The sequence below is a fragment of the Myripristis murdjan genome, chromosome 17 (assembly GCF_902150065.1).
Source record: "Myripristis murdjan chromosome 17, fMyrMur1.1, whole genome shotgun sequence".
Taxonomy (NCBI): Eukaryota; Metazoa; Chordata; class Actinopteri; order Holocentriformes; family Holocentridae; genus Myripristis; species Myripristis murdjan.
The window spans coordinates 11,849,440-11,871,670 of record NC_043996.1 but is presented as its reverse complement, the minus strand read 5'-3'; the positions used below and the strand labels follow the sequence as shown (position 1 = coordinate 11,871,670).

Sequence of the window (22,231 nt, the reverse complement as noted above, 5' to 3'; positions counted from 1 at the left end):
TTTGTCCTGATAATTTTGTGTGTCTGTCCCCTCCCAGTTGTGGCCATTTACGACTACACCAAGGACAAGGAGGATGAGCTGTCTTTCATGGAGGGAGCCATCATCTACATAATCAAGAAGAACGATGATGGCTGGTTTGAAGGCGTCTGCAACGGCGTCACCGGACTCTTCCCCGGGAACTATGTCGAGTCGATCATGCACTACGCAGACTAAAAAAATAAAGAAAAGAAAAAAACAGGGCACTGCAGTTTTGAACAGAGCTAAAACCGTGAAGATGTGCAGTATGCAATGCATTAATCGCAGTCCATACAGCTCCCCTTTTTGAATGAAGTGCCATTTTGAAGTCTTTGGAATTTACAAGTGGTAGTCTTTTCGGGGGGCGTATACTTCCACGGTTTTGTTCTGGTCCAAAAAAAAAAAAAAAAGTGCCACCCAGAGCAGGTCAGTCCTGAAAGCTTTGGAAGGCCAAGAGGGTCTGTTGGTTTACACTGTGGAGTAAAGGGAGGAGCTAAGGGTCTTTGTCTACCACCGTGACAGGACAGTGGCTGTCGGGAGAAACGGTAAAAGCACTTCTTACAATACCAAGAATTTAACGGCCATATTTCACTGAGGCCTTTCCAAAAGAATTCAAAGTTCTGGCACACTTATGCACATGGAATAAGCCCATTTGTGCAGTGGTCTTTCCAACAATTAAAAGATGAATCTCGGTCTTGAAGTAGAGTTAATTTATTTCTCAATCTCTTACTTGTCTCTTGCTGAGATTTGAACACCTCAAAGAATAGATTGGGCGATGCGACATCGTTATAATATCAAGCACGTGGCTTTTGGCACTGATTTCCCTGCCCTTTTATTGACACTGTAGGCCAGCAGACCAGCCACACTCCAAAAGACCAACCCTTTCCCTCTCATAAACAAAAGAAAAGCATCCATCTTACTTTATCCAGAAAGTAAAAAAAAAAAAAAAGGACAAGCAAACATCAACAAGTGCATTAGGACACGGCTCAATGTTGTACACTGTCGATGTCCAAATCACAGATGTTGAGGGGCAAAAAAAAATACAAGAACCTTGAGATATCTATTTACTATGCTATGTGTCGGTGGGAATGCCAGGAGAAAATGGGGACAAGTTGGGTGGGGAAAGGTGGGATGTTTAAGGGTAAACTGAGTATATAGAATGCATTACAAAAAAAAAAAAAAAAAAAAGATATGAACTGTTTAAGTTACTTATTTCTGGTGGAGTTTCTTTTTTGTTCTGTAACTTGTATATACTGTAACGTGAGAAGCTGCCAGTACATTTGTCAGTAGTGTGTTTCACCTGTGAGTTTCCATCGGCGTCAACGGGACTGGTCAATGGGAAGCAAGGTGGTGCCAAGACTGGGTGGTTTTAAAATCAGTTTGATTTTATCGGATTTTATTTGGTTTCTTTTTTTTTTTTTCTGGAACCATGTTTAATTCATCATTTTACAGTGCCATTTTTACTTTAGCTCAGCCAAGCAGTCATATACAAACATATTCTTTTGTACGGTGAATCACAGCTGTATCATTTCGTCAACTTGATCATTGCTACTATATTTTTGTTATGCTGTCCAGCTACTGTAGCAGAGCTCCCTGAGATGTGTCTTGCTTTAAACAGCAAATGTGAAGAAGAGAAGTTAATATTGTACGTTTTTCATATTGTTATGGTTTTCCATTTGTGTTGGAATAGCTGCACTGATTAGTTATCAACGACTGTGATGACTTTTTTGTTTGTTTCTTTTAATTTCCATCGTGGCTTTGATCGCAATGCAAGAGTCGCATTTAAGCCACCGAATAGTTCAACTAACCTTTACACTTTTAGAATAGTTACCTTCTATTCTTTCAGTGGTTACTGGTATGGTGCTTTACACTGGTGCTCAGTACAACCATAATCACCTACCGTAACAACCTCAATGCAAGTGCAAGGCTGTCAAGAATGGTCTACTCTACCTAGAAATGTAATGAAGGATTTTTTGTCTCCTTATTTTGTTACAAAGGGTAAACATTCAGCAGTTTTGATTGTAACATTTTTCAATCACTTTTAAATCTTAGTGAATGTAGGCAATTCAGCAGTGCGTCTTATGCGCCTAATGTACTGCAGTTAGATTCATAGTCAGCGACTTACTTTTTTTTGTCTTTGTATGGAATCAGATGAAAAAGTCTGTACCACATATGAATGATAAAGTACATTGTCATCTTAGATATTTAAGATTGTCTCGATTTCCAGTGAAAGGTTATTACGGCCTACGCACCTGATTTGCAAAGCTGCATTGGGTAAGTGAACTGCAGTCTTTAAGATATGACCGATATGAAGAATGTCATTCCAAAATGAGATATCTACCCTGTGCAAAATTAATGGTTGCACTTGCAAAATGATGAAATTAAATTTTTCTGCCTGTCTCCTATATAAAAGTTAAATGCCATGAATTGTATAATCATCTGTGCTTCAGAAAAAAGGTTCTTCTTTTCTAAAAATGGATATACAGCTTTTTGGACTGACATTTTTCTGACATATTCTTGGTGGAATATTTGTGAAGGAAATGACACATACAGCTGTCTGGTCTTTGAAGCCCTGTTACTTGAGGTCAGTGTGCTGCACCTGCAGGAGACTCAAGGTTTCAGGTTTCCACACAGCGTGGAAGACAAAACAATGCCAATTCAATCAGTATGAACAGTATTCATCCAGCCTCAGTGCATATCCATACAGTATCCGCATCTATACAGACACACATCGATACACTTTGTTTATTCCAATGAATGATTTGCCACTACATCCCATTCTTGATTGTATTTTTTTCCATCATGAGGTAATTTTTGTGGGAAAACTTTTTCTACCTGACGCATTTCTAGCTTTGCATTCAAATTGTTTTTAATGTCTGTTTGTCTGAGACTGCTGTGAAAAAAAAGGTTTGCCAGCAGTTGTACGTAATGGATTTATTTATACTTTTCCTAGAAAAACCATGAGACAACCACTGACGTGCAGAACTTTGTAATGTTTACCACTTAACGTCTAGCATTTCAGGGCATCACAGCTCAAGGCGCCTTTCTTTGATGTGTGTTTTCTTATGATGAAATGTGAAAGAAAAAAAAAAGTGATCCGTAACTTAAATGTTCATGGGAACAGAATCCAATATTTGTCCTCTCCTCTCAGTTTGTATATACGATGTGTTCATTGAAATTTATGTACAGTCCTTTTGTAATAAACAGCTCATTGAAACAATAAACTGTGCCCTGTAGTTTGTGAGCCATGAAGCTGATTAAAGATTCATATTAATAGGACTGAGTGATATTTTGGCATTGTATAAATGTTGTGATATAAGATATTATCTGGGATTTTGGACATCATAATATTGTAATTTTGGCATAAATGTCTTTCTGCATTTAAAGTCTGCATTACAGTAAAGGGATATAATTTTCTACCTTAGTCATTATATCCTAATCATCATATACTAATGACTGTTTATCAAAAATATTGTGTAAATATCTTAGAAATACCTCTACAGTATCATCACAAGAAACATTCAAGATATTTAGTCAAAGATATAATGGTAACAGGCTCTGTCCATATCAGCCAGCACTAATCAATAACCTACCATAATTATGCACATAAATAATTTTGTCCAAAACAAAACAGATAAATAGTGCAATGCATGCAATAATAAATTAACGAATTTGCTATTATTACAATATCATGTAACAGGCCATACAACACCGCACAGTACATAATAAGTCTATGTTCACCGGATTATGCAATGTATTATACTATATAACATCAGATTATGGCCTCCAGGTCAAACTCTAAGTTTGTACATGCAGGGCTGCACCACTGGCTGAAGCGCAGGCGCTCAAATTCTTTCTTACAACGGGCCAAAAATTAATCTGGATGGAGGGCCATGGGCCAAAAATAAATGTTGATGTTATGTGAAAATACATTGCATTAAAATGTAATAGAAAATTAATACCATACATAATTTAATAGGGAGGCCATGTGCTTGTTGTGCGTTAAAATATATTATATTTTATAGAAAATGAATAACATAATTCTTCATAGATAAGACATACATAATTTAATAAGGAAGCTTAACATGCTGTACATCGCTGTAAAAATCAGATCATGTACCTTTTAGCTGCACAACATTTATGTTTTGTAGTCACTGCGGTTAGGATTTTACAGTATTTTCAAAATAAAAGGAGAATAAACACGAGCTTGTCAGATGCCATGGCGGGCCAAAACAAATGGCGTGCTGGCCCCAAACTGTGCCGCCCGGGGCTGCAGGCTACATGCAGGGTGAAGGTAACCCTGCATACTTTAGGTAGGATGGAAGAAAGTGGGGATTATTTTCACAGTTTCTTCCGGCCTGGAGGAGGAGTAGGGATGAAGTCTGGTGGTGGCTCGGGTAGGTCGTCATCGCCTTCATGCATGGAGCTGGATGGAGCGGGAACAGGCTGCTGGCTGACCTGAGGGGTGTCACCATTTGCCGTTGCTGTAAAGAGAATTTAATGAGAGTAAATATTTAAATAAATGTGTTTTTCTGGATTTGAAATGTGTCAAACAATAAACTAGGGCTGAACAATGGGTTGAAATATAATCCTAATCTACCCAAGTGCAATATCCAAATCATGAGCAGCAACCTTTTGATAAAGAAACCAAATCTGTGACAAAATACCATTATTAGTGAAATATTGTCCAGACCAGTGAATCATATTCTCTAAACATGAGACATGTTTGGTCCAAACCCTTGCAAAAATGACACAATCATTTTAATCATTTTTTTTCCCAGTGAAAATTATGCACATAATGAAAGCAAGAAAGCAATATGATTTTCATTGCATCATTCAGCCTTATAAGAGCTCACTGTAGGGCAGCTCTCTTTCCTCCATCTCCATTATTGTTGTTCTTTTGAAGTTGTTCTGAAATGCATCGCTGCAAATTGTTGTGATGGGTGTTTGTGTATTTTGCCCACATGTCCTGAATCCATTGCCTTACCTTCGTGGGCAGCAGAGGGTGCAGACGGCTGGGGGGCAGGGAGAGTGGAGAGGTGGAGATTAGAGGACAGGGTTGAGGCTCTCTTCACTGCAGCCTGGTAGTTCTTGTACAAGACAGTCCCGTACTAGACGTACAGAGAGAGGACACACACCAGTTTAACTGTCAGCTTCCTCTATCTGGTTGCTAGTTACAATAAGGGTATAATGCCAATAATCATATTTTAAGTTCATAGCATGTGATGAGTGGCTCTACAGTCTTCTTATTTTTTTGCATATTTGTCACACTTAAATGTTTCAGATCATCAAACAGATTTTGATATTAGACAAAGACAACCAGAGCAAATATAAAATATAGTTTTTAAATGATGATTTCATTTAAGGGAAAAAAGCTATCAAAACCTACCTGGTCCTATGTGAAAAAAGTAATTGCTGGGGCTGCTTTGCTGCTTCAGGACCTGGACGACTTGCCATAATTGATGGAACCATGAATTCTGCTCTCTACCAGAAAATCCTGAAGGACAATGTCCGGCCATCAGTTCATGACCTCAAACTCAAGCGCACTTGGGTTATGCAGCAGGACAATGATCCAAAATACACCAGCAAGTGCACCTCTGAATGGCTTAAAAAAAACAAAATGAGGGTTCTGGAGTGGCCTAGTCAAAGTCCAGACTTAAATCCAATTGTGATGGCATGTGTGGCATGACCTTAAACAGGCCTTTCATGCTCGAAAACCCTCCAATTTGGCTGAATTAAAACATTTCTGTAAAGAAGAGTGGGCCAAAATTCCTCCACAGCGATGTAAAAGACTCATTGCCAGTTATCACAAACACTTGATTGCAGTTGTTGCCGCCAAGGGTGACACAACCAGTTATTAGGGTTAGGGGGGCAATTACTTTTTCACATAGGGCCAGGTAGGTTTGGATAGCTTTTTTCCTTAATAAATGAAATCATCATTTAAAAACTATATTTTGTATTTACTCTGGTTATCTTTGTCTAATATTACAATTTGCTTGATGATCTGAAACATTTAAGTGTGACAAATGTGCAAAAAAATAAGAAATCAGGAAGGGGGAAAATACTTTTTCACAGCACTGTATATGATGGGCAGTGTTGTGTCTGACCTTGGCTACCCTGATGGAGTTGACCCAAAGAGACAGTGTGTGTTCATCATCACAGCACAGAAACTTGATGTAATGCGACTCTTTCTGGATGCAGGGATGCTGAGGGGAGACGGGGGGAACACAGCACAGGTTAGTTAGAGCACTTGACTTGAAAAAAAAACCCTCTCCCAGTGTTTTTTGCAGTTCATCCAAAAGCCAGCAGAGAGCAGACAGGAGCCGTAACAGCAGCGAGGACCCACACAGCCTCCAAACAGCTTTAGGTTCAGATGAAGAACATCAAAGGCTTAAGCCCAGACAACACTGGCACAGGGACCAGAACTCACATATAAATGCATATTTACAACAACGGTACAAAATAAGGTGTAAAAATGCAGGATTCGTCATTCACCATTATACCAGCATAAATTAAGCTGTTTTCCTCTGTGAACCTCAGCCTGTTTGCCTTGAATGAGCTAAAAACAAAGCGACACCTCGTACAACCCCAAAATGCTTCTTTGGGATCTACCCCAGCAAAACTTTATTTGATGTTCTGAGGAGCCATTTTTGGAAAGGTTCTTTGTAATGCCATGCTCGATCGGCTCTATATACATCAGTTTTGGTGCTGTCTACAACCTTTTATGAATGAATGAAATATGCAAATTAAGCAGCATGTAATTAACTTTAACATCTCTCACACCGCACCTTTCCAGAAACCCACGAAGAGCATCTCTTTTTGCCATGTGCACAATGCATCCATGCAATTTTTCCTTCACGGGCCATTTAAATGAATCCATTAATTACTGGAAATATGATATCCAGGATGTTCATTCCCATTTGGACAAACACTTGTCTGACATACTGCAGCCTGACCAAAACAAATGCCTTCTTTGAAACAATAGGTAGCCACATAAAGGCTTGTGTTTATGTGAGCCTGTCTTCACTCTTCTCACTTCCCCACAGCATGGCTCTGGCCGTAACAGCCACCATCATTATCGACACGTCCTCACTGTGCTCATTTCCTGAGCACATGAAGCCTCGGCCTCATCAAGTTCAGCTTTCTTCTCAGTCTGTGCTCATCAGCTGTCCTGCACGTCCAGACAGCAGGGGGAGTGGAAAGATCAGCATCGTGGGTTGTGTATTATTTATATGTTTAATTCTGCATGTTGTGATGTCCAAAACAGTTATGAACTTTGACTTTTAAGACACAGAGAATAGATACCACGTTTCACCTTTGTACAGAGTTATGGATCTCTGGTTCGACGTGGAATGTAGCTGTCACCACGGCAACAAGCCAGCCCTTTAACACACAGTCCAACCCGGATGTGGTTGTCATGAGTTTGCGACCCAGGATGCCCTTTCAGCTGGAAACCACAAACTCAGCAACCTCAGAGTGGTGCTGTCAAGCCTTAGACACACACACACAGACACACACACACAGAGACACACACACACACACACACACACACACACACACACACACACCTCTTCTAACCATAGTCTACACCTGGTTTCGTTCTCTGTTCTGCCTGCGTCTGGGCTAAATTAGTTGCTCTGTTACATGATAAACTACCAGCAGAAGGCTGTAATATCTCCAGTGACCGTCGAGTTACGCTGGACTGCCTCAGCCCGCTGAAGTCTCACTTGCTGCCTGCTTTTCTGTGTTCTGCTTATTTCTTGTCTGTGCATGTGTGGTGTGAACACACTGCAAAAGTCACTAGGGTGTGAGAGGCGTGCGAAAAAAAACAGCTTAATTTAAACATGTATGTGAGCAGAGACATTTCTTTTTGCAATGTGGCAAAGACTGGGTGACTTGTTGACAGAGAGCGAGCATTAATATTCAGTGTATCAAACCACAGTAGAGTCATGCAGCATAATTACAGGAATACTCACTTGACTGACTTACCCAGACTGAGACAAGATGATCGATATCATTCTCACGTCTGTACGCCCAGTGGTTCAGTTCCAATAGGTAGCATTTTGTGTTAGCTTAGCATAAAGACTTGAAGTCTATGGGAGTCGTTAGCCTAGGTCTGTCAAAGTGACAAAAATAAAATTTACAGCAACTCCAAAACTGACTTATTTACTCAGTATGGCATGCGGATTGTATGTGTGTATAGGTCTTGGATTTTCAAAACAATCAATACGAGAAGCTTTTTTAAAATTTTTAATGTAAATTAATTTCGCTGGATCCTCCTACACCCTCAGCGATGCAAGGATTCCTGTGGAAGAATAAATGTGTTCAGCAGTTACAGTTCCATCATATAACGTCTCCTAAAACAACTCTCTGAACCACTGGATGTACAGAGGTGTATATGGTATCCAACATCTTGTCTGGGTGAGGTGGAAAAAGGTTATTTCACCCAAAATGTTGGAGTATTCCTTTAAACACCTAAATTGAGTCTCTCTGTGCTGAGGAATGTTATCCAAACATTATGTATATTTGGCCGGCGATGCCTGTGCCTCTACAAAATTGCAGGGCCAATAACTGTTCAGCTCACCTTTAGTATGAAGCAGAAGTCAGTGGGGGCTCTGTACTTTTGTTTATAGTCGCTGGTGGTATAGATGTTGACTTTTTCAAACTGGACAAAACAGGCGAGGTCACTGGACGACTGCGAGACGGAGAGACAAGCAAATTACTCAAACTGATAAACAGACATCAGGCGGTGTGGAATATATTTACGACTGAATGCAGGTTTGGACTAACTGAAGTGTAGTGATTACAAAATGTCGATATGCATAAGCTGCCGGTTGTAAACGCTCTCATCAGGTGCAGGTTGGAGCAGTAATACTGTATGTTATTTACTGGAGTTATAAATAAAATAATTATCAGAATTATAGCCATTGTGTGCAATCAGTCTAATTCCCAATTACATAAACAGATCTGATACCAAGGATTTACCCTTGACATTGGAATTTCTGCGCTCCCTCAAAAGAGAAAACATTTCCATAAAGTGCCATTGATTTTTATTCAAAATTTCTTAGAAAGTATACACGCAAGCTCCACTTCAAAGCGAAGATGCAGGACAAAACCTCCATACTGGATTGGCTTGGAAAAAATCATTAAACGGCCGACCACATCCACCAAAAATGTATTTCTTTAAGAAATGCTAGTTCATGCACAGGTCAGATTATGTTTTTGACTTTAAAGCGCAAACAAGTTGCTCAGTCCTCTCTGGGTTTAGATCTGAAGCAGAAGCACAACATGTTCACACTTCAAACCACACTGGCAAACGTCTAGCTCTACACAGAAAACTGCCTTGGTCTGTGAAAGCCTGTGTGAATGGCATGCGTTATTTCTCTCTATTCCACATCTGCAGGTAACATTTTGAGTTTAAAGGTTATTTCTGTACTTTCTCTAGTTGAATTTTCTTTGGAGAGGAGAAAAAACAGTCTATATCTAAAACTATAGTATAAGGAAGTGTGCAGTCAGTGCAGTCAATAAATGACTCATTAACTGACCATTTCTCCTTTGTGTCTCTCCAACCCTGCATGCTCGCTTTTAACCAGCTCCATGATGCTTTTTCTTCTGTTGGCTTTTCTGTCACTGCTGGTTATTGTTGTCCTGTAGTTTAATTTGGGCTGACTTCATAGGCTGCTGGAGAGCCTCAAATATTTGGTCCCTCTCCTTGACTTTGTCCTTTGCCTTTTCCTCTGCGTCCTTTGTGTCTCCTCCCTCCCCATCATCCATCTGTCCTCGGCTTCAGATGATTCCTTACAACATCAGGGCTTTTTTTTGGTGGATCTCAAATCTCAGCTCTCTTTTACTTTCATGCTTTGCACATGCATGTTTTGCCCTTGTCAAACTATTTTTCTGAGATAGCCTGGGAGGCCTTGTTTCCAGTGTCCATCATCACTTTCTCCAGCCTCTCTCTGGCACTGCTGGGCCCTTAGGCACTGAGATGAAAGCCATCAAAGACTTTATTAATGGAAAACAATTCTCTTGTTCATATTTCTCTTCTCCAGCACTCTCCTCTCATTTTCCCATCTTTTTCCTCAGCTGGAAGGTTATTTGCTGAGAGACCCTCATTTGTTAACATTATGTATGCACAAATATATGTGTGAACAATGCATACAAGCATTTCTAAGCAAATAATGGAATTTATGAACTTGTATTTATGCACTTTTACACAAGGTTGGTATCATTTTTTTAAAAAAATGCAGTAGACAAACTATTTAAAAGTGTGTATATGCTCATATGAAATGTAAATTAAGGTAAATTATGGCAGGATCTCCCTGTTTTTGGACATAAGAGAACATGATCCTTTTGCAAAACTATCAGCTGTTGAATAAGTTCAGGTTGAAGGATGTAAATAAGAGAATAGTCATAAGAGTTGTCAAATGAAGAGCACGTGCCACGTTGAGGGAATTTTTGAGCGGCTTAATAGCAAAATAAATGTCCAGAGGTGCAGATATCACAAATATTACAGCAAATCACGAAGCAGAGTTAGATTGTGCTATATTCTCCCTAATTATATAGTATTCTTTGTTTTAAAACCTCAGTAGGCTTATTTTTGTCGCCAAAAGTCACAAATATCATGTTCTACATTTTCTGTTCCGTCTGGCTTTACGTGTTTGGTCAGTTCCGTTACATTCAGGTTTAATGTCTCTCCAGCACCCACAAATACTTTGGGGTGAAGGGTGCACCATATAAAAGACACATTAGAGTCAGGAGAACATGTCATAACTGTAGCTCTGTCATTGGTTTGCAGTACCTTAGTCTTTCCTTTGGGTACATAGTAAATGCCTGAGGCTCTTAGCACAAAATAGCGCTGTTTCCAAGCCTTCTTCCCATCCTCCTTCAGGTACAGCAAACCCTCAATGTCAGGAACGATCAGGGAAGCGCCCTCAAAACTCTCCTGTCAGGTCGGAGGGGAAAGAAAGCAGGTAAAACTGAAATTAAAGCAACGTGGCTAAATCAGAGTAACATGAAATCTCACCAAATAATCACAGATATTAAAGTCCTTATGTAATATTAACTGACTTATTAGAAATCGTATTATTCCGTTAATCCTTTTAGGATGTGTTTGACAATTTAATAAATGGTTAAGAGCAGTTTACTTTCCCCCCATAATGAAACAAATAGAGAATTATATCTAATATTAAATATATGACATGAGTCCATCGGTAGCTGAGACATGTCACTGTGAGAAACCTGATTTAATCTTCAGTCAGTGGAAATGTGTGTGTTTGGTAACTGACCTTGAGTAAGAGCTCTTGGTCTCGTTTGTTTATGCTGTTCAGAAGCGTTCTGTCCTTCTTCCACATGTAAAATACCTTCAGGGTGTCAGAGGCATGACTCGGTTTACTAATTGTGCATTAAACCATGAAAGCAATGAAAGTTTGCTGGTGATGAAAATGGACAACATTTACTCATTTTTTTTCCTCCTCACCTGAGGGTCTTTAAACAAAGTGTATTTCTGCGGTCTTGAGAGGAACCAGATTTTGTTTTCAGTGTTGCGAGTCCATGCTGACAGCGGCTCCACTAAATATTCATGATCCTCAAAGCCCCTCTCTGAGAAGAAGAGACAAGCAAACAATGGGCACAGTTTTTAAAGGCTCTCCGTGAACTCAGAGCACAGTTGTGTATTGTTAAATGTTTGTGTGTGTCTGCGTCTTAATCTGTTCTTGTGCATGGTTTGCGTGCACGTGCATATACTGGTGGCTGTGTATGGTTTGTGTGCATCTTTGTGTAGAGCTCTTGTTGATCTCACCGATCTGCAGCTCGGGGTTGGTTTCACACAGGCTCCAGTCTATGCTGCGGTCACAGTGTGTCTTCTCAAACAGGTTGTCCAGAACCTCTCGGACGGTCTGTCTCTCGTCTACCATCAGCGTCTTGGAGCTGCCGTCAACCATCAGCACCTTTATTATCAACTTCGAGAAGGAATGCAGCAAAGTAAACGGATTTAACCGTGTAGCTGTATAGTCAAGAATGTCTCATTTAAACCATGAAGTGACAAAGGACAGATGGAGATATTCATCAGGATGTTTTAGAGAGCACTGCAATGCTTATCTTATGCAGCAGGACCTAATCTGTGAGGTGCATATAAAGTAATCTGTAGATTGTGAAGGAAATTATGTGCCCGTGCTTAGCAATAATGCTTCTGTTTAGCATTAAAATCATGTAACCACCACTTTTAATCCATATTCATGTATGCTCTGTGTGCACATTTTGTTATGAGAGCTTCTGCCAGTGTTTAGCTCGCTGTGTGTGTCGGTGTGCAGAGAACAGAAACACTCCCAGGCTGCACTGTCCATGTCACACTTTGTTTTGTCTCTAGCAGCAGTGAGAGTGAGGGAGGAAAACTGAGCCCCTTGCATTATGGACAGAGCTGAAGTGCTCTTTTTAACCCATTACACTGACCACTTTGTATCTAGTGACCTAATAAGGAGACAAGAGGGCCTTGTTTTCTGCCTGGCAACAGTCCTAACCATTCAAAATCTAACCAAGCCAAATAATATGTAATGACTGTAATGAAATATAATAACCAGCAGGTATAAAGAAAAGATAGCCATATTATTTAAATTATCCTACACTAGCAACTTTTACATTGTCGGTGTATTGCATCCTCCATATTGTGATATTAAGGCGCACAGAAATACAACTTTGACTGTGAGAATGAGATCAATTTGACTGTGAGAGCCTAAATTGCATAATAACTACATGACTACATGACTTTACCTTCCTCACTTTGGCCTCTCTGAGCTTCTCCAGGGCCAACTGAATTTTGTCTGCTTTGGTGTGTGGTTCTCTCTGGAAGCATAACATAAAAATGTGATCAAATTCCATCCAGGTTCATGAAAAGAGGATCGTGTTTTCATGGACAGTGACGGTTTCTCCTGTGGGTCACCATTTGCAAAACTCGAGGAGATTCGGCATTATTTGTTTGAGGGGGATTTGTGGCTGCTGGTGCCGCTGCCTGAGTGATGGCGGATGGTTGACTGGCCGGGGTGGATGATTTTGAGTTCAGGTCGGCCACAAGAGCATCCAGGTCCTGGTCCTCCAGTTCATTCAGAGACTCTATAAGGAGATAAGGGAAGGACAGAAGTGAGAAACACATTGTTGAGAAAAGCATTGTTACTGTTGTAACAATGCTTGCATTAAAACAGCTGAATTTATTCAGTTCTGCAAGGAAGGGCTTCTAAAGGTCATTTTTATGTCCTCAACTTCTCTCCCTCCTGATTTCCTAAAGGTAGAATGACGTTTCCATTAAGTCAAAGCGAACACTCCCCTCCTTCCACTGGAGCATGCACCACTTAAAGAACCGAGGAATGGCCACTTCATCCCAATAAATTATTTTCCTTTCATGTTTTCTTCCTCTACTCACTCTACTGTACACCTATCTTGAAAAAAATCCTTTCCTTTCTGTAATAAAAATATTTCTTGTTTCTATTGCTAGGACTTTTTCACTCTGACCCTTGCTTGTAATGTTGCTGACCTGGAAAATCACAGTTTATTCACTGCGAGTTGTTCTGGATTAGAGAATCAGCTACGTGCCAAAAATGAATTCTCACCATTCAGGTCTGTGAAGCCAATGGAGATGTTACTGTGTCTCTGTGAGCTGTTTTCCCTTTCTGATGCCTCTCCTTCAGACACCAGGCTCTTGTATATTTAGGGAAAAAAGTAAATATTATTTTCAAATGAAATGTTATAAGTATATTTTTGATGGAGAAATCCTAATTTGATAGAAGTTGAACTGTGTTAATGTTGTGGATAACACTAACATCATAAAAGAAGAGCATCCCAGAAATAAAAGAATACCATATGCGTCCTTGGAATATTTTTACTCTGAACTTCACATCCGGCAGCATTCTTTAGTTGTGTTTTCTAATCCTGTTTTATATCAGTGATTTGCTTCCCTGCACTTCGTTATTTTCAGTTCTCAAACTGTAGCTGCACGAGAGGATGTTCTGTTCTCTGTTTCAATATTGAGGGCAAATTATTTGACAGTTCATAAAGTAGCTGATTTATCAAAGCTGTGAAGTTGCCGGGTCATTTCTCTTTGAGCCAGTCTGTTCTCAGAAACCACAGAAATACCTCAGTGCCCAAGTCAATGACCCAGCTTATTGTGGGGCGAACACGTCTGTAAATGAAAACATCAGCACTATAAGTCTGTCCTCATCAAAGACTTTGAGCAGCATGCGGCTGATGTCACGGAGGAAAAAGGATTATTATCAAAGCTGCAACATTTTCATAAATAATGATGGCAACTCCTCTCAGGCCCAATCACATGCTGTAAACAACCTAACTGTGACTGGGCAGGCTGCCGATCTGCACACAGCATGATGTCTGCCAGCATGCACTTGAACCCTGATGACTGGGGCTGAAAACAAATCCTCATGTTGGAGCTCATGGTTAAATGACACCTCCGAGCCCCTTTAAGTCAGGGATAAGAAAGACTCGTCTTTGTCTGCTCGCTCCAAGGCAGTAAAGCAGAGAATGGGTCCAATCAAGACAATAACTGGAATTACCTCAAATCTCTTTGTTTCTCAGATTCAGAGGGGATGACTGCTTTAATCAAAATGGTTTTCTTGCAAACTCGGGTAATTGTCTTTGGAGTGGCGTTACTATGATGGCTCTCCAAGAGGAAGGATGCCCATTAAATCTCTTTAAGTGACAGATATATGGACTAGTTCTGGTATGTTTGATGATCATGTAATGTTAAAGACTGATCTCATCCTTGGGGCTGCACACATTTAAATTATATGAAAGAGACTGAAATTAACAATAATGAAATGCCTAAAGGCCATGGCTGCATCAATTAGAGGTGTCTAATGTTTTTCTTGGCAGACCACGGTGGTATGATGAGTAGCTTATGTGTGCTTTAGGAAATCTGCAGCAGTCCTACACAATCCAGATGGGATGACTTCACATCTCGGCATTGCTTTACATTTTTCTATACAATGCTTATTTTCAAAACAAAAACCATGTCTAACCAGTCAATGTCCATAGAGTGCCCAGGCGAATATCAAGAGACAGATCCGCTTCTCGTGGCTCATCTCGTTACATTTTTGGAAAGAATGGGACAAATGGAGCAAAGATGTTTGATTTTACACCCTTGTTTGGTCTCTCTATCTCCAGATATAATTTACAAATAAATAATGGCGAATGTTGCACAAAATATAAAAAGAAACCACTGCAAAAATACACTCCTCCAAAAATCTCCTAATGATAACTCACCTGAGTGAGAAGATCCATCTCCCCCAGTAGGTCAGTGAACATGGCATCTATGTCATCCATCTGGGAACAGTACAATGAATAAAGGTGATTCAACAAAATAGTCAAATACAGGGATCAACAGATATGAACAGAGTGGAGTAAACCAGATTTAAATAAATAAATTAATTAATTAATTAATTATCTTCCAGACCCAAATTTGACCTTCATTAAGCCGTTAGACCCTGACATGAAAAGATATGTTGTTTAATGTTGAGTATAAAAATGTTAAGATGTCATACTTGAGCCCTGAAAAATAAATTAAATTTGGTGAGATTAACAATTTATTGTCAATTAACCTACAGCGACATTAAGCTATTCTTCATTTTGCTGAGGACCTTTTGTAAGCCCTTCAAGGACCCCGTGCGATACATGAAGGTAGAAAGCTAAATATGGGGTGACATCTTAACTTCAGTTAGTTTCTAATCAAGTTCACACTTACAAAGCCGAAAAATCACTTTCAAGCTTACTTTCTTGAATAGTTTTCTGAGACTCAAAGTCTGCTGCCTGACAATGAACATTATTATAACAGCACACACACATACAAACACATTTACACACTTAGAGTGGTTCAAGATCTAAGGTTTGAAAACATGGTAAGATAAGAAACCTGCACTTTTTCAACCCACAGAAAGAGCCAGAAATGTGATCTGTGTTTCTTAATATGCTCAAAGTCACAAGTGTAACTATTTGTTCGTATTGTGATATGACCGCCAAGACTCAATAAAGTGACAGAGCAGTATGTGACAGACTGAAATGGCTTCCATGCTCTTCTGACTGTGAAGATAGACACACTGTTTTTATTAGACTGCAGCACAAGAAGCACCATGATCAGTCTTACTAAACCTTGGGTTGAGGTGGCTGCACACACATCTAAAATAAAATTGTTTAAGCCCTTTTCTCAGTCACTTGGGTGCACTTTAGACATGTGCTCAATCCACCAAGCCACATTTATTTCATATAATTTCGACTGTTAAATTTGTTTTGCTGATTATTCCTCTGTCTTCTATTGAAAGACAGTAAGCAATAAGAAGCAACAGCATTTTCCAAAGAAAATATGTTAGTACCAACTGTCCTATTTACAAAATATCAAAAAATAAACACAGCACTGAGGTCTTTGCCCCTGCTGGGAGACATGAATGGCTGTGTTGGTCCATCTGTCTATTCAATGCTTAACTCCATGGCAACATGCATATGAAATCTGCTGGACAGATTGCCAGGACATTTGATGAGCATATTGAGGATGAACCTTGTCACTTTTGATGACCTCATGACGCCCCTTCTAGTGCAACCCTGAAGCCAAAATGCCAACTTTGTATATAAGGTATCACAAAATGTCATCTGTGGATGGCTATATGTGGTTCATGCTCCTGAATGAAAGATTCCTGTTGATTGTGATGACCCTATGACCCTTTTCTCCAGTGCCACACTCAGGCCAAACATTTGAATTGTACACAACATATTTCCAAAAGTAACACATGTATCACCATGAAATTTGGTGAGCATATTCATGCTCCCCAGGGGACAACACCTTTCAATTTTGGTTACCTCTCCTCTAGTGCCATACTCAGAGCAAATTGTACAAACCCCGTTCTCCCATTACTTGGATCCCTGAGATGAGCACCAAGCCAACAGCAGATGATCTGTCCCTTGTTTTGTTGATTTCTAGTGATAACTCACAGCTCAAATTTGAATGATTCCAATGTTTTAACTAAAAGTTTGGTTTGCTTCTTGTTTCACGAGCTATCATTCCATGAAATCCATATAGAGCACAAACTGCTGCTAATGCTTAACAGTTTTCCAAGTTACAAAGCCACAGCCTCCTAATTGCTTTGTTTATTAATTCTTTGTTTTTCATGTTTGATTTCACAACAAAATAGCAAATGAATGCAGCACTCGTTAGCAGCCGACTTGGAAGACCCTGATGTACTGCCATCTAACAACACAGTGAACACAGTTATGACTGAAAAACAATAATCATTTAATGGCATATATCCCAGACCGGGGTCAACACCAAAATATACTCAACTGATCCATGGCCTGTCCGCCAAATCTGTTTTTTTTTTTTTTTTTTTTATAGATATCTTGTTAACAAACAGATTGATGGGTTGAAAGTATAACCTCCATCCAACTTTGCTGGAGGAGATAATTAAATTTCTAATATCCAAAGTACACTGCTGCTTGTCTGCAAAAGCGGCCCTTTAATCTTTCCTCTAGCTGTCTTGGATAATTGTATGTTTCCTGATACAATTCTTTATGCAGTTTCCCAGCTGTCAAGTGGGTTCTTTCAAGCCAGCAGGGTTAATCGTCCCATGAGCCCAGTGTTATTGCAGCCAGTAGCAAGATTAGAGATAAATGAGTCTCATATTAGGGGCCAGAGGTGGAAAGTAACAAAGTATATTTACTCATCCACTGCACTTGAGCACAATTTTAAGGCACTGGTGCTTTTCTTATGCATTTTAAGAGACTTAATAATTTAATTCCAGTACATTTCAGAGGGAAATACTGCACTTATTAATCCATTACATATATCTGAAGGCTGTAGCAACTAGCTGCTGTACAGTCAAGGTTTTGCATGAAAAACATAAAATATGTTGCACTATTAGACATTAAAGTCACTAACTTCACCTGGGCTACCTACAAATTAATATACATCTTACAGGTTAATGCACTGTAATGTACTGAGCCTGTTGTTATTTTATGTTACTGTATTTTATTATCGCTATCATTCTAAATTTCTATTTCCCTTTTTTATTGACTGTTTTTATTCTTTTAAATTGTGCCTTGTTGCTTTTAATATTTCTGTAAAGCACTTTGAATTACCTTGTGTTGAATTGTGCTATACAAATAAACTTGCCTTGCCTTGCCTTGCCTAATAATGACACACTGAGCACAGGGAGAGTGTAGATACAGACTCATGTAGGTGAGATCTGTGATCACAGCGGCTCTGGAGGTGAACATTTCCATCAGGTCACAAATTCCTTTTCAGCCTTCTGGTGGTTTCGTGGGCTTCATTCAATGAATCATCTCTGAGGGGAAGTGCCCACTTTATGAGCCCAGTAACACACCAGCTCGCACCTACCCCTCTTTCCTCCAACGCTCAAGCTGGAAAGTGCACACTTACACAGAACAAGAGAGAGTTGCATCACATCACATCCTGCACACTGATAAATGATCATTCCTAAAAAAAAAAAAAAAAAAAAAAATGGCTGCGTGGAGATCCAAGAGTTTCATCCAGCAACAATTTGTGAACCTCTGCATCTGAGCTTGTCCATATGGAGACGGCATCGGGCCAGCTTTAGGGTCAAACATACACATCTCGCATGTGGCGCAGCTTAAAACAGAAAATTGTGCTCTGTCGTACTTGCCAACCCTTTGAGATTATGCTACTAGCGTAATGGAAGCTAATATATTTCCAGGCCGCAGCGGCATTGAAACAACTTATTTTAGATATAGAAGAACAATCACAAAAAAATGAACAATTGTTAGAAATGCCATTGGATGTACAACTTGCAGTTTGGACAGTGGGGTGTAAATGGCTTTCATGAGCCTTACTACAAGTGAACTTTCAGTTCAGATTCACCTTCGGGTCATGCCACCTCTGCGGGGTCGCTGATGACTCCTCTTTTATCTTAATTCAAGCAAAATAATGAAATCTCCAGAATAGAATTAGACAGCACTGTAATATCAAAGGCTACATTAACCAAGGAAGAAGGAATAAACATTTTAACAGTAAGACCCTGGTGAGATTAAACATGGGACAGGCGAAGTAGACTTTTGTTTTGCAGTGTTTAACTTAAAAATGAAATATTTTAAACATTAGACCTTTAGCTGGTGATATGCAATGTGCATGTGCTGTCTTATACACAGAACATTTGTATGCACATGGCCTTTACGTGGTGTATAGGCCACACATACAAATTTAGCCCCTCTGTCTTGCTCTAAAGTGCTCTCTGTCCCACTTGCTTTCTCTCTCATACACAAACGCACACAACAACCACACGCACAAACATAGAGACCTATATATGCGCTCATGCCTGGGTTCTGTGTGGTGGCATTTTGTGTTTACGCTTAACATTAAACAGACCATCCATTAAACTGTAATGAGGTAAAAGGGGAGGAGGACAGAAAGTATTGTTTCCATATGAAAATGAAAATGTTGGATTAAAAAAAAGTGAACCATTTGGGCCACACAGGACTTCTTCCTGTCATATGTGGAAGTAAATCGTGACTTTGTTTTTCTGTGGCTTCTAACAGCTTTGGTGTGTCATAAACAAAACATTTAGGTGTGTCTTCATGTAGCTATTTCTTATACCTACTGCAGCACTCGCTGTGTCAAGGAGATGTATTTATGTGCTATCCCAGGCCGCTGCTCATCAAGGCATGCTTTACAAAACCACATCCAAACCACATTAGTTTATGAATTCCATACTCTCATCAGGCGTGTCACATTTGCTGCTGCCGTCTACCACTGCGGTCTGTCAGCTCGTCTCGCACACATCAGCAAAACTAGGAGCCACCAAGAGAGACATACAGGCGGACGAGTGTGAGCCAACAACTGAGTACAAGAAGCAATTAATCGAGTGCTATATGCGTGAAAGGAATAGGAACGCGGTGCCTGTTGACAGTAAACCAACATGTTTTCCCTTTTCTTGTGGTCAAGAGCTTCTTACTGTTTTCTAATTACTTGCACAACCATCGTTTGGCTGCTGTGTGAGGACATGTGTTTGTCCTAAACAAAGCTGATGTGACTCTTCAAGTATTTAACTCTTACAGGGAATGGTTGAATGCACGGGGATCAGTGGAGGCCTCCATGAAGGCTCCTTAATTACGTATACAATGTGTAGAAAATAGTAAAATAAATAATAAATAACAAATTAACAATAACAATTACAATGACAATACTGATAATAAATAATTAAATAATAATAATAACAAAAACATATAGGTTACAAGCCGATCGACATCTTGACACCAGATTTGTCCGGTATTTTTACAATGAAAGCTCTCGTCTAAATCAGAATCAGAATCAGAATCAGAAATATTGGCAGCACTTTACAATAAGAGTACAACAATTAACATTAGTTAACGTTAGTTAATGCCGTAATGGTTAATTAACTGTTAGTTAATGATTATTATGGCATTTACTAATGTTAATAATATCTACAATAACCTTTAATAACATATAAATTAATACCTTAGCATAGCATAAATAGCATTAGTATATGATTCTTAGACACATTAGTTAACGATTAGTTAACTGTTATTTAATGTTTACTACCTGTTACTTAATGCTTATTACGGCATTAACTAACGTTAATTGTTGTACTCTTATTGTAAAGTGTTACCGAAATATTTTATTGATCCCTGAGGGGAAATCGGATCAGTTGCAGTTGCTCAGTTCTCAAGAGAAGAATTAAATTATAATAAAATAGAAAGAAACACAAAATATATGTGCCTTGCAAATTTTAAAAAAGTATGTGCATTAAGTCTAAATGGATGCATTACTCCTATACAATACTACAATAAGAAATACAGAAATAAGAAATTAAGCATATATTAATAATAATAAAAAAGTATACCTATGTGTATATATATATATATATATATATATATATATATATATATATATATATATATATATATATATATATATATATATATACATGTATAGGTTATGTATATGTATAGGTTTTTGCTCAGATATTTGTAATGCTGCTGATTTTTGCCATTCAGTCACAGGGCTGCAACATTTATTTTATTTACCTATTTGTTATTGCTTTTATTGTTTCATATGAGAAGGAACAATGTATATTAATCAACATTCAAAAAAGGTAAGCATACTCAAGTTACCCAAAAGGCTAGTTTTCATTGGCAGTCCTTTTGCCAAATGATGTTTGGCACCCTAGACTGCATCCTCTGAAACGTTTCAAATCAAAAACACTAAGAGTTAATATCAACTCCTGTCATTACAATTTTCATAGCTCTTACCTTTTCTGCTCTCTTGACAAATCAAGCGTCATGCAGTGTGTGCAGAGGATGGTATGTGAAAGCTTGTGTCATTCTGTGAGTGGACACCTTGCACAAGTGATACCGCCTCCACTCTGAATGGTGTGAGCTTCCCTGTGCAGATACTAGTTGTGCTTCCTGTTAAAAGAGGAAGCGTAGCTTTAGCCTCTGCTCTCGTAAAACAGGGTGGGTGGAGTTTTCTCCTGTAATTACGGTGCAGGAGAAATATGCTGCCCTGCATCTACCTGTCCCTGCTCTGCTCACCTCCTCTCTTCTTCCCCTAAAATAGTTGATTGCAGGTTAAGTGTAGGTAAAAGGTCACCAGAGGCAATGCACCATGTAACTAGGTAACAGCTTCAAACGGTGATTGATGTTGGGGAGATGGGATTATAGAGCAAGGCTTGGTGATTATTGTTTTTCAGGGCCGAGTTGACGCCAGTGCACTCAGTTTCTTGTGTGGTCCAATTTAGCCTGAGTGAGAAAGTCATTGCAGTAACTGTACCACAGGCCTGCTATACAGTATCACCTGCTTTGATGATTTGTGTGAGTGCATATGTATGCATGTGTGTATGTGACTGTGCACGTGTGTCTCTGTGTGTGTGTGTGTGTGTGTGTGTGTTGCTCTACCATAAGCGTGTCCATATAGCTCCAAGCCTTTCAACAGTCCTATATGAATGTCCATAATTCCATACTGAATGTATTCCTCATGTGACTGCTTCTTATCACTGCCAAGCGCTGCATAACAAACAACTACTGAGGGATGGAAGATTTACTGACTTGCTTACATGCATGTGTGTATGTGAGCGTAGGAGGTCCATTATTACTGAGTTGTGCCATGAAAATGAAAAGAAGAAAGAGAGGGAAACGTTTAAGGATGGCTGAAAGTTTCTAATGTGGCCTGAGGCCT

General features: G+C 39.3%; 2 protein-coding genes across 4 annotated transcripts in view; one reads left to right on the top strand and one right to left on the bottom strand.

Moving 5' to 3' along the window:
- Positions 1 to 1,249, top strand: part of LOC115375059 (abl interactor 1-like) — a 32,432-nt gene extending 31,183 nt beyond the window's left edge. For all 3 annotated transcript variants that reach the window (XM_030074328.1, XM_030074330.1, XM_030074329.1), the window contains one exon: positions 38 to 1,249. In XM_030074328.1, coding sequence (XP_029930188.1) covers positions 38 to 213 — 176 coding nt within the window. In that variant the 3' untranslated portion in view covers positions 214 to 1,249. The remainder of the gene's footprint in view (positions 1 to 37) is intronic.
- Positions 1,250 to 4,238: 2,989 nt separating this feature from the next.
- On the bottom strand, positions 4,239 to 21,384 carry LOC115375466 (amyloid beta A4 precursor protein-binding family B member 1-interacting protein-like). The gene is made up of 13 exons (XM_030074868.1): positions 21,307 to 21,384; positions 15,280 to 15,339; positions 13,614 to 13,701; positions 12,950 to 13,119; positions 12,781 to 12,852; positions 11,813 to 11,972; positions 11,492 to 11,613; positions 11,301 to 11,375; positions 10,814 to 10,957; positions 8,600 to 8,710; positions 6,123 to 6,221; positions 5,003 to 5,126; positions 4,239 to 4,499 (listed from the first exon to the last, which is right to left on the bottom strand). The coding sequence occupies exons 2-13, from the start codon at positions 15,337 to 15,339 to the stop codon at positions 4,357 to 4,359; spliced, it is 1,368 nt and encodes a 455-aa protein (XP_029930728.1). The 5' UTR covers positions 21,307 to 21,384; the 3' UTR covers positions 4,239 to 4,356.
- Positions 21,385 to 22,231: the final 847 nt, after the last annotated feature.

Coding starts and splice junctions, on each gene's coding strand:
- LOC115375466 (XM_030074868.1), bottom strand. CDS start 15,339: ATGGATGACATAGATGCCATGTTCACTGACCTACTGGGGGAGATGGAT. Junction 11,376..11,491: donor CTTTGTTTAAAGACCCTCAG/GTGAGGAGGAAA, acceptor GACACCCTGAAG/GTATTTTACATGTGGAAGAA. Junction 8,711..10,813: donor TACCCAAAGGAAAGACTAAG/GTACTGCAAACC, acceptor TCCGTCTCGCAG/TCGTCCAGTGACCTCGCCTG.